Source organism: Mchenga conophoros, linkage group LG4 (genome assembly GCF_057382185.1).
Source record: "Mchenga conophoros isolate Kocher_MC1m ecotype Shallow Benthic linkage group LG4, M_conophoros_male_GT1.1, whole genome shotgun sequence".
In the NCBI taxonomy this organism is placed as follows: Eukaryota; Metazoa; Chordata; class Actinopteri; order Cichliformes; family Cichlidae; genus Mchenga; species Mchenga conophoros.
The window spans coordinates 15642039-15654663 of NC_140529.1; the positions used below are offsets into that span (position 1 = coordinate 15642039).

The 12625-nt window shown below is 39.4% G+C and overlaps 1 protein-coding gene across 1 annotated transcript in view; it reads right to left on the reverse strand.

Annotated features, from left to right (window-relative positions):
* Positions 1 to 12625, reverse strand: part of LOC146575764 (protein shisa-8) — a 134153-nt gene that overhangs the window by 79462 nt on the left and 42066 nt on the right. The window contains exon 3 of the mRNA XM_085270626.1: positions 3294 to 3409. Coding sequence (XP_085126752.1) covers positions 3294 to 3409 — 116 coding nt within the window. The remainder of the gene's footprint in view (positions 1 to 3293; positions 3410 to 12625) is intronic.

The window sequence follows — 12625 nt, forward strand, 5'->3', positions numbered from 1 at the left end:
TTGTGTTTATTATCATCATATGGCTTCACATCTGCCTCTGGTGCAAAACTACATGATAGAGAGCCAACCTGGATATAAATACAACTGGACAAAAAGGCAACTTTTTCTCTTTGTGTTCGACAGTGAGAGCAGAACTGTGAGCCAACAGGGACCTTTGTCCTTTAAACACGCCATTAGTCTTGTCACAAATGAGCCCTCAGGAAATATGTCCACTAATTTAGGTCTCAACCCACTGAAGAAGCAGAGGGTTATATTAAGCATGTATACCGTGTGTGTGTGTGTGTGTGTGTGTGTGTGTGTGTGTGTGTGTGTGTGTGTGTGTGTGTGTGTGTGTGTGTGTGTGTGTGATCCAAGTGTCTAGAGAAGAAGGCAGACAGATGGGTCACACAGTTTTCCCTCTGTGGGTCTGGAGCTGGAACAGCTAATTAAATCTTAATTAAATATGACCTGTCTGTCCCTGCACGTCCCCGCCCATGAAAGACATGTATGTGTTTATGTGTGTGATGAAGACGCACCAGCTGAGAGTGCGAGTATAAGAGTAAAGTGTCTTTTCTTGTTCACTAGTTTGAAATTAAGAGCAGCACAGAAATATAAATGTGTGTGCGTATCTGTATATTATGCTTCCATGAACTTTGTGCTTAAATGATGAACTTCAGTGTCTCTTGAGCTTGTTGTGTGTGTTTGAGGATGATGAGTGCCACAGTCAGTGTTAAACTTTGTTCAAATCCTTCCAGTTGATCCAGCCCCTTGTTTCTGAATCCCCTGGACATACTTGCAATTTAGAGGGAACTTGTCAGGCAATATACTTGAATAACAATGATTAGCTAAAAAAAGGATAACATTTGAATAAAAAATCTGATCGATCTAGATATACTGTATGGATCTGGACACAACATAAGTCCTCCATAAAGTTTTTATTATTTTGTGCACACGATTGCATAATTGAAAAAGAAGTGAAAACATACTATGCTCATTTCCACCTCTGTATTGGTTGTAGTTAGCAGCTTTGCACTGTTCATGGTTCAGAATAATCCACATTTAGTTTATCCACTGGCTGAAACAGTTTCTGTTACCTGATTGGCTGACCCTTGCTGTTGAACAGCAGTCAGAGAAGGACTAAGCTTCCCTGAAGATTTCTGGTCTTTTTGACATTATGCAGAGCCAGAAGCACTGCTTGCCACCAGGCAAACAACTTGGGGCCCCAGGTCAATACGGGAGACCCTGAGGGCTGACAAACTTCAAACTTCAGCAAAGGCAATGTGCAAAGTTTACAATGACAGTAGAAGAGACCTGACCTCACTAAGGGGACTTTGCCTGACTCCACTCACTCTGTTTGCAAGTGGCAAGCATAGTTCAGTTTAAACAAACCGAATGACAATGATGAAAGAGTTATACTTCAGGGAGAGAAAAAAAAGTAGAAAAAGGTAAAAGAGGAGAAAAGAAATCACAGTTTTGCTATCCCGCGTGATGCTGTGTGGGTTCTCTGTTATTATTTGCTATTTATTTCTTCAGTATGTTACATCATGTTTATCTTTTGTTCATTGTCTGTGTTTGTTTTAAAATGTGCATGTGAGGATGAAATAACCTTACTTGCTGTAGAAAAAAATCTACCTTGGTCTCTTGTGTTCTGGGGGCCTCTGGATGTCTGGAGTTTTGATCTCCTCCATACCTGCTTCATGCCCTGGAGGACGGGGCTGCGGCCCCCCCACACCCTCTAGCAGATCATTACATGAAGGAACCTTTTGAAAAAACAAGCGCGTCCATGCTCACAGGTGTACACACGGGTGATCACACCCACAAACTACACCCTTTTTGGCTCCTACCTCAAAGCACACTGTTTTGTTGATCTTATGTGCTGCACAATAATGTTTAATATTTAGTATTTACTGTCATATTCCCATATATCATTGTGATGTTGTTTATTCTATTACTCTTGTTCTCTTCCGCTTGTTTTCTTTTTTCTTTCTCAGCAGGTGATCCAGGTGATTGATATATGCATTTTTTTCCTTTTTTTTTTTTTTGCTCATTCTGTTGGTTTTTGTCTTTTGCCCTTCTCCCCCGTCCCTCTTCTCAGCTGTTTCTCTTTCCCTCTTTCTTTCTCCCCTTCTTTCCCCCAGTCAAGTCTGTCCCGTATTCAGTAAGTGAAAATAAAATAAACAATAAAAGGTGAATCAAATGGACCATTACGGCAAGGCTGGGATGGTCAATTTGGTAAAGTAAATCCGTTGGGCATCTTTCTTTGCCTTTAGGCAACAATTCTGATGGCAAAAGAGCCAAACGGGACAGGCAAAAAAAAAAAAAAAAAAAAACTACCTACAGTACAAATAAAGCAACCTAGCCTAGCCTAACTTAGCCCAAATAGTGAGTGGAGCAGATAATAATAATTAAATTAATGCTAAATACCTAAATGCTGCGAGTCTAGTCTTAACTATGGGAGAAAGACAGGATGTAATGCAACTTCCACTAGAATCACATTATTTCATGTAAATTATTCTGGCATTTAGCATTAGTTAAGTTAGCTAGCCGAGCAGGAAGTGTGTTCAGCTCTGCTAGCTGGAGTATGACCTAACTGAGCATGCTCATCCAGGAGTCAGAGACACGATACCGGCAATCCACTTGTTACTGTAGCTAGCTAGCTACACTTGCTGGCAAGCAGTATTAACACTTCATAACCAGTCAGTGTGGTTTAGTTATCATTACCAAAAAAAAAAAGGTCTCTGCCATTTCTATTATAATGTGTTGCCTATCAACTTTTATTGTTTCTGGTGTCAGATAATTTATAACAAAGTAGTGATGACGGTGGGAAGGATTTTTGCCCCGGGCCCCAACAAACCCTAGAATCACCACTGTGCAGAGCCAAATTTAGCAAAAACTGAAGTCTGAAGCCAGAATTTTTATCTTAGCTTCCAGACTTTAGCAATTACAGAAATTCTCATCTTATTATTTAATACTATGGCCATATTTATTATTTGCATCCACTATTGTAAGTGAAAAAACTTTTAGTAGTTTTTGTGTTTAGTAGTTTTTTTTTTAGTAGTTTTAGTAGTTAATTCTTTGGGGTCTTCATCTGGTAATGAAATCGTAACACTAAATCAATAGTAACTTAAAGTGTGTACAAATCTTTAAAACAAAGTAAATCTAGAAATTGCAGCTAAATAGTTAAAAATTGAATTGGTGAAAATTTTAGCTAGAGCTAAGAGTTCGGTAGCGCCATGTTATCATGTTATCAGCCATGTTCTGTCAGCTCAGTTTGCTTGTATGGTAACTCATACATGCCAAAAAACAAAACTTGCCATTGTTGGAGCGCAGCGCTCTGGCAGAGATGCCGTTTGTGCCTATAGGATGATGAACACCAGTACCATCCACTGCTCCGCCCTCCCCGGGTTGCTTCAGAAGCTCTGTCAAAGTCCTGGAGGGAAGAAGAAAAACAACATTTACACACTTTGAGCATCCTGCACACAATCTGAGACAGTAGACAAACAAATTGCCTAACGAGCTTTCACAAGTGCACTCACGCACATCCACAAAAAGGGAAGAAGAGAGGAGAAAAGTGTGATATGAGGCAAAGATAGAAGAATGAGAGAGAGAGAGCGCTGAAACAAAGAGGACCAGAGGGAGAATGTTTGAAAGATTGCTTAGCTGGGACTGTCAGAAAGATAATAAAAATTGGAAAAAACAAAACAAAACATGGATGTGCATATAATATGAACTGCCTTTTTTTTTTTTTTAGCAAAACAACTTTATCTCAACAGCTTTACCTGCGGATAAAGATTATTTACATCAATAACACACAAAATGCTCTGAATTCAATTCAAGACAGTGGAAGTGAAGATAAAAAGGATGAGTCTCTGGTTGTTTGCCAGCTGGGAGCGTCAATCATTTATAAGAAATAAGACAGCTTCCCCTCTTGCTGTCTTTTACTGTTTGATGCCTTTGAACAAGTTCTGATGCCGCTTGAAAACTGGAACACGGGCAGGAAAAGGCCTGCAGATTTAACTCTTTGGGAGCACGCAGAACTTCAGCTGCAAACAAAGACTTGGACTGAGAGTTATATCTGATGCACAGTATGGCGTTACTCTACTTTAAATGTTTTAAAGACACTGGATAATGGCCATGTGGGTGTACTACATCGTGGGGGTACTTCCTTACTTGCTTCAGGATGTGCTGTATGTAAAAATTGTGGAAATGCACAGCTGATTTGGGAAAAAACATCTTTAGTCAGGTATGACAGGCAGGGCTTCGTGTATACTACTGTTTATAGGGTTTACATGCAGTATATTATATGTGAAGACTGCTCTCAGTGGTGTGCATACATTTAATTCATTAAAAATGCTAAGCCTAACCAGATTCTAAATATCCCACTTGTAACTTTAACTTAAATTAATGGACCTTATGTGATGTAATGTCTGCAAGAAGGTTTAGTCCAGAATAAGTCACATGGAACAAACAAGCTGAAAGAGCTAAGCAAAGATTTTTGGAGAAGCAATGGCAGAGAAGATGGAAAAATGACGGAGAAGATGGAAAATGTTGGTTTCAAAACTGCAATTCCTGCCCCGCTTGATCACCATTAATTGCTAAAATCCACTATTTGCTTTTAATAAGGCCAAAGAAAAAGAAACACTCACTGAATTATACACTATGCCACTGCTGACTTAGGAGTCTATAATTGGTTCTTACAAACTTTCTAGTGTTTTGTGTACATGGCAGGAGAAAGCGCGCCATCAACGTGTCGTTTTTGACAAGGAAATTACTGTGACATAGTCAACAAATCAGCTGTGACCTCAGAGCTGCTTTCAAAAGACCCATAAATATTTCCTCACTGTTAATCTCACTGTTGAAACCTTCACACAGCCTCCCAAAATGCATTAAAGCAATTGTCTTTCTATTAGCCTGCTGTGAAATGGTTGCCTGTGGTCATGAGAGCAGTGAGCATGAAAACATTAACATCAGCACAATATAGTGCAATCAAACACAATACACGTGCAAGAGGCAATGAACGCACCCAGCTTTGTGTGTCTTTGCAGGTCATTCAAACTCAATTCATCAAATTTAAATTCTAATAATTAAAAAAGGAAACTCTTATGTGACAGTCACATGGAAAGATGCACTTCTTAATAGGAATTATGCAAAATTTTAATGTCTGTCATTATTTTTTTCATGCATCAGTTTTGTGGCCATTTTGAAATTCCATTATCCAGAAAATTTACTTAGTTCTATGAATCTGAATTGAGCAGTTGACACAGATTGGTGGATGCTTAAAGTCCCTGAAATACTTGTTTGATCTCTGGTAGCAGATTTGGAGGCCTGTAGAAATATTATGTAAAGCAGTTTTACATATACGGTACACGTAATGTTCTTTAAAATCAATTCAAATGAGAAATAAAAGCTTCAATATAAACAAATTATTCTCAGGCAAATCTCAGATGGTCAGGTGGAAAGTGTCTGGTGAACCGACCTGTTGAATAAAATGCTTTTAGTGCTCAACCATAGTAGAAAAACACTATATTAGAAGGAGTGATGACTATGTGTTTGTGCATTTTTCCTGCTTTTTTTGTTTATCTGGTCGACCATCATTACTGTGACCTGTGTCTTATTTCTTTATAAAATGTTCATGTATATGCAGTATATCAGTCTTATAACTAGTAGCCTACACTAGTTACTTACCTGCCTATTTGAATTTAAACATTACTGTCGCTTGGGGTTGACAACTGTCCCGTTTTAGCCAGGATGTCCTCGTCTAATGAGTAAAATTGGTTCGCCCTTTACTCTAACTTAAATATTCCTTTTATATTGACCGTTACCTGGACGAGTACTTGTGTCACAGCTAGGGCTGGGCCATATTATACCGTTCACGGTAATACCGGTATAATGTTAGGCAACGATAGGAAAATGAAATATCGCGATAGAATGGGAGTAAAACGCGCATGCGCAGTGCCTTTGTTTTCATACGCATATGGCCGATTGTTGAGTGAAACAGATGAACCAGAATTGGTTTGTAAAAATGGTGCAACTTCCGTGATGTGGAACTGGTTTGGTGTTTGTCCGTCAGATACACAACAAAGCACATTTTTTTGCAGAACATGCAAGCGGCCGTTGTTATTGTCGTATTTGTCGGACTAAGATGCTCTTAAATCTGGGAGTAATCTGGGTCCTAAACTCCGTATACTTCAGGTCAAACAACACTGCAGCATCACTTAGAGTTAAAAACTGTCTAAATTCTTTCATCTTTAATAAAACGATCAGCATTGCTGCTTTACCAGGTGTAACTATAAAGTTTAACTTCCAGGCATCCATGAAAACAAAAGTTATTACATTTAACGGAGTTAGAAGTTAGCAGGAAGCTAGCGGAAGTTAGCTCGCTAGTTTCGCTAGTTACCTAAGCATGATATTGCATGTTTTGACTGAGAGATTTCTGAAAAAAATCAAACGTACAGCTCTGCTTTCACTTCCAACATAAATGAAGACAGGAAACTAAACAGCAGTGACGTTTGTAGGGTTACTGAAGTTGGGCTAGCTGGTATATAATGATGTGCTACGTGATCGCTAGCGACACAGCTATGTTAGCATAACATAAACAGTGAAGCTGGAGGACGAACACTAACACTTTTCCACTTATAAAAGTTAACGTGAAGGTTCTTCATGGTTAGAGACAAATGCAATCACATGGCAGGATGCTGTAAACGGACCAAACTTCAGTCAGGAGAACAACTGAGATAATCCATCCACAATACGAGGTTAGTCATTAATATACTGCAACAACATGGGAATAGAGCAGCTGCCAGAGAATTCAACATTAATGAATCAATGGTACAGAAGTGGAGGAAGCAAGAAGAATGAGTTTAATAAAGTTTGATTTATCTGACTGCTTTGTTTCGCTTAATGTGCCTTATAATCCCGTGCACCTTATGGTCCGAAAAATGCGTACTGCACACTGCAGTTTAATGTTGCAAAGCACCTCTTTTTAACTTCAGTGGATATTATACATGGTTATGCTCAGGATATGTCAGCCCATTTCTACTGGAAATGCCTTTTGGTTAAACTTTCAGCAAGGAATTTGCATTTGCACTGTTACATTTTTATAAAGCTTTAATGTACATAAAAACCAGCTTCTTGTTTAAGTGAAAATAAATGGAAGGTTGTCTTTTTGCGCTAGTAATGTTGTGGAGTTGTATTTTGTCTCGCATCAATTATATCGTCGGTTATATCGTTATCGCAAATTTTCAAATATATATCGTGATAAATATTTTTGGCCATATCGCCCTGCTCTAGTCACAGCCCTCAGTGACACCCGTCATGTGCACCAGATGTGTGAAATAATACGTCATTTGTGAAAATATGGTGCCGTTTGGTCTGCGTAGCATATCAACCAGGGTACCTGAATCCCCCATTTACAGTATTTTATTTAAACATTTTTTCTTTTTTGCTTATTTTTCAAAGGAAATGCCATATTGATTGTTTTAAATGAGGTATTGATTTAATTGAATACCAACATTTTACTGCATTTTTATTATAAAAATATGAACATAGAGTACATATTTGTATTATGCCCAGCTGGTTGTCCATTGTGTTTCTGGCACGCCACAGTGTCCTTTATTTGATAGCTAAAAAGTTGGCAACCCCACTGTCGCTGGTTGTTCTTAGCAAACCGTGCACTTACCAGCAACAACATTTGCAATGTTGGCTGTGATTGTGGTGCTAGCTACTGCATTTTAGGAACATTTGCAGCGTGTTGTGAATGTAAATTCATTTACACGAAAAACTAATTAATGCTACAGCACATAAAGTGTGTTTCTGTGCCTGCAATGCCTGAAGAAAATCTGCTGTTAGCTCGCTAGCATTATCAGTGCTAACGTTCCTTCAAAGTCTTTGCTGCAATCAGAAGAGAGGGGAACTGAGGACTGAGAGCAGTAAGCATGGAGCATTCACAACTCAGCTCCACTCAGCTGTTATGAGTGCTCTTGGGCAGTTGACAGAGAGAACTTATGTACTCAAAAGAGAATTTCAAAGTATAGAAGTAATAGCAAAAGTCTTCAATAACAAGCGATAGAGTTTAGTTATTCCTTTAGAATTTGTATCCTGTTTTTCCTTTCACATTTATTTTGGTTGAATGTTTTACTGATTTTTTAATTCAACCCAACTTTTTTGCCAAACTTCTGTTTGTTTAAACATCCTGACTCAGTGTCCTGACTTTGATCCTGAATCCTTTATGAGACTTAGCATAAAATTAGCTATACTGTAGCTTATTATTATTTGACACTTGACATTATGTTATAACTGTACTGCTAAAATTTGTGGATCAGTAGTTTTGTTTTTTCTTTTGGAAGTTTGTGGTCTGTTGGAGTGAGTCAGCAGTCACCGGTAATGTTCATTCTGCCATGCAGTGAACATCTATAAAACTGATATTCTAGTCCTACATCTTTCCCTTGAGGAAATACATTCTTCACTTTTCTGTTTATTTATCTTAAGCAAAATCTATTCCAATCAAACAAAAATACTAACTTCACAGAAATGTGATCTAAATTGAAATCTATTCATTAGCTTTCAATATGCAAATCACCCTAAAAACTTGCTCTTCACCTTTGATGTTTCGCAGACTTTAGCCAATCACAGGACTCTCAGGACCAGACCAGATGAGACTATAGAATAATATGACAGATATGCCAGAAAAGCATTTAAAGCAGTATATTGTGGTGGTTTAACAGGTTAGATGGAGTCCTTGAGCCTTGAACAGCATGGCTTAAATCTCAAATCTTGTTTGGTGGGAGGAGCTTAGAACAAAGAGGTGAGAGCTGTCAATTTTTACATTTTGGCTTTTTTTGTGTTGTTTAAAGATGGCTGCCTACGACAGCTACTCCCAGGTGTGAATATGAAGGGAGGTGCTGCTGTAAAGCACCCAGCTCAGCAAACCTCCCCTGGATAATTTTCTAGCCGAATAACTTTTTGTTTTTTTTCTGTTTTTCTTTCTTTCTGTTTTTTTTTATTCAACTTAGTGGAATTTCACATATGACACATGCTCTCTGGGCTGAATGTGATTAGATTGAGCTTACTGTCAACAAAGGAAAAAATTGAGCAACTCAGCAGTTTTATTAGAAATTATTACTTAAATTGTCATCATTTATCATGACTATTAGCTTAGACCTTTATCTCTAGCATTATTTGGTTGAAACTAGCATGGCTAAAAACACAAAGTTTGAAGTTAGAGAACAAGAATGAGATTTCCACAGGGATATTGTGTAACTGATGGCTTAAAGGGACATGGAAGTATAAGCAGTACCCACAGACTAGATGGTGTGTGCCACATAATGTATCCACACATGCATCTCAATTGCCCTTTGATTTTCCGCTTGCTAGCTAATACATTTTCTCATTAATACGTGTCCACTTCCAATCAATTACTCCATTTGTCTTCCTCTTTCATCCCTCCACCCCCACTCACACTGTCTCTTGATTTTCTTCAGCCTGCAGAATGCTTATGAGGGCTATTGTTGAGCACTTGTTGTTCACTGCACCCCCTATCTCCCTGGAAACATCCTCTCTTTCTTTCGCTTCTCTTCTAATTCTGTTTTATCTCCCCAACTTTCTGGGTCTGACTTTGCCCCCCCCCAACACTCACACCCGTTATCTCTCCCACATCTTTATTTTCATTGCTATGAGCCTTTTATCTCTCCCTGTATCACTTCCTCAACCCATCGTCTCTGTCTTCCTTCTCTGTCCCCTCTGATTCTGCCTGTCTTGCACTCTCTCACCGTTGTGTCTGCTCCGTCTCTCAGTCTCTCACCCTTTGGCCCACTTTCTTTTCCAGCCTTTTCTTTCCCTTTAGCATCCTCAGCCCTTCTTCCCTTGCTTCTCTTCCCCTCCCTGAGGAAACTGTCACAAACTATTCCAACTTGCGATATTTGTCACGGCTGGCGGAGGGAGCCGTGTGGTGTGGAGGAAAAGGAGGACCCAAGATGCAGCAAACTGATGATACGAGTGATGTTTTATTTACAAAGGTGGTGGTGACAAAAACAGGCAACGAGGTATGAGTACTTTACAAACGGAAACCTAAACTGGGAGAAACTAAGTGACAAACCTGAGACCATACAAAAGGGGTGCGGGGCAGAGAGACGCAGAGACAGGAACACCATAGAACGCAGAGGTAGACGGATGAATGCAGACGAGCCGACAACAGGCAGGAGAACACACAGGGCTTAAATACACACCAGTAATCAGGGGATGAGGGACAGGAGGGCAACACAGCTGGGAGAAATCAGAACTGACGGGACAGGGGAAATGTAAACTGAACACACTCACATCAGACAGAGACCTTCACAATAAAACAGGAAACTCAGACACGGGGAACCAAACAAGACACAGATCTAAACAGACAGCTTCACAAACAGATGGGGTGACACCATAGACAGACAGATCCAGACGCAGACTCAGAGGCAGACCGAATATAACACAGAACTAAAACAATCATCATCATGAAAATGATAACAAACTAAAAGCGCTGGGTCACCGACCCAGGACCATGACAATATTAGCACTCTTGAAATGAGACTGAGTGATGCGAGGACATCGGAGCTGCATATTCAGATTCACAAAAGGGCTCAAACACTGATCGGACTTTGCATTAAAGGCATACGTTTAATTCCTGCTTCTGACTATCTCTACATTGCTGTATGAGGTACGTCACAGCAGCACGGCTAAAACGTAGAGGAAAAATGCTTAAATTGTGGAAAAAAATTCAGATACCATGTAGACCTCCAATCAGAAGAGCATCCCCCCAGTCTGTACGCTGAGGGAAATCTGGCCCTTTTGTCATAAGTGGAAGAGCGATAAGAGTTGGGTAGATGCATGTGGGTAGGCCTACACACGACACACATTAAGTACACACTATATCCTGCGCCTGCCTAAGTTTGTAATTGAATAAGAACAATTAAGGTTATTTTTCCAAAGTGAGCATTTTGGAGGTTAACCAATATTCTCTGTGAAATGTGAGCTTTAAATTCCTTCATTCATTCATTTCCTAGAGCTATGAGTCCTTCTGGAGGCATGATGTTGGTAAATGGATTTGTGTTTATATAGTGCTCTTCTACTCTTACATACACAGCCATACAGAACTTTATGCTATCAAATATACACTCCAAATGGACTTCCTCTGCAACACATGATGTTATATAACCTGAATAATAAATAAAAGTTCATGCACATGCTATTTAAAAAACAGCAGAATGCACAAAAATATCTGCTACAGATAATACAGATTATTCCAGTGAGGTTTGGAAGAACTTCTGGAAAACTCCAAAGAAACATCTCCAGGCAGTCTGATAGGCTCAAAGCACCACATGCCCAGTTTGTTCCCTAACAGGACTTCCTGAACACCGCAGAGTAAGAAAACACAAAAGCTGCTCCTGATATCTCCCGAAATTATATTTGATAAAACATAATCAACTTTAAAAAGCTAGCAGGCGTGGATCTGTTGAGACTGATAACAGGGACAAATTAAAAGCCCTTATGAGCCCACCAACCAAGCATGAGTGTGTTTTCCAGTCAAGCAGTTTAATATGTGCGGTAATTGCTTCAAATGGAGTCAGCCATCTACCGTCGTAGAATCCTTTCAGTCGTGCGCAATTAGTGATCATTCAGACGTTTGCAGGGAAAAGGATTAGTCTCTGGAAATTGCGCTGATATTCACGCAGCGTGAACCCTCTCAAGGGTGAAACATGTGGCGCTTGATTAGTCAGTGTGTTTGACAAGGTTTTTCTCTTTAATTTTACACACATGGAAGCTGAGGAGACTGACAAAGCTGCCTTTAAAAAAATATAGAATAATGTGTACTGTGATTTTTATAGGGTATTGTTCTATAGAATCAAAGAGACCTCACAACACCAAGGAGTGTGTGATGTGAGTAATTTCTTATAGAAAGAGATCGTTGTTTTACTGAAAGCACATGTTGGTGCGAGACACACTGACAGGCTGATAAGAGGTTTGCACTGAAAGCCACACAAGTTTATAAAAACATGTATATTTTTATTAGGTCAACTCTGTTGATGTGTCACAATATTCAGTTATTAAATTAAAGCAGCACATGGGTGTGTGGGTGAAGTTTCCAAGAAAAAAACCCACTCTCAAATAGTAGCCTTATTTTACCTCAGTGGCAGAGAGAATTCATTTTCATGTCCCTGCGATATTCATTTTCACAGCTGTAATTTCATCAGGAAACAGTTATGAAAGGTGTTCCACTTTGCTTTTTACCTGAAATGGCATTAAACTACTGTTGATGGAACTCCTCTTATCCTCCAGATTTTTTAATATTTTGAGATTAACTGTCCCTCAGCCTTGCCTTTACTCTATTCCAGTGGTTCTTAACCTTGTTGGAGGTACCGAACCCCACCAGTTTCATATGCGCATTCACTGAACCCCTCTTTAGTGAAAAATAAAATATGATTTTTTTCAAATTCAAGACATAGATATGTTTTTTATTGGTGCACAAAATGAGCGGTGCAGGGTCTGCCGAACCCCTGAGACCGACTCACCGAACCCCTAGGGTTCGATCGAACCCAGGTTAAGAACCACTGGTCTATTCGCTCCTGCAGTCGGTCTTCAACTGTAAAAAAACTTAAAATCCTCAAAACATGAA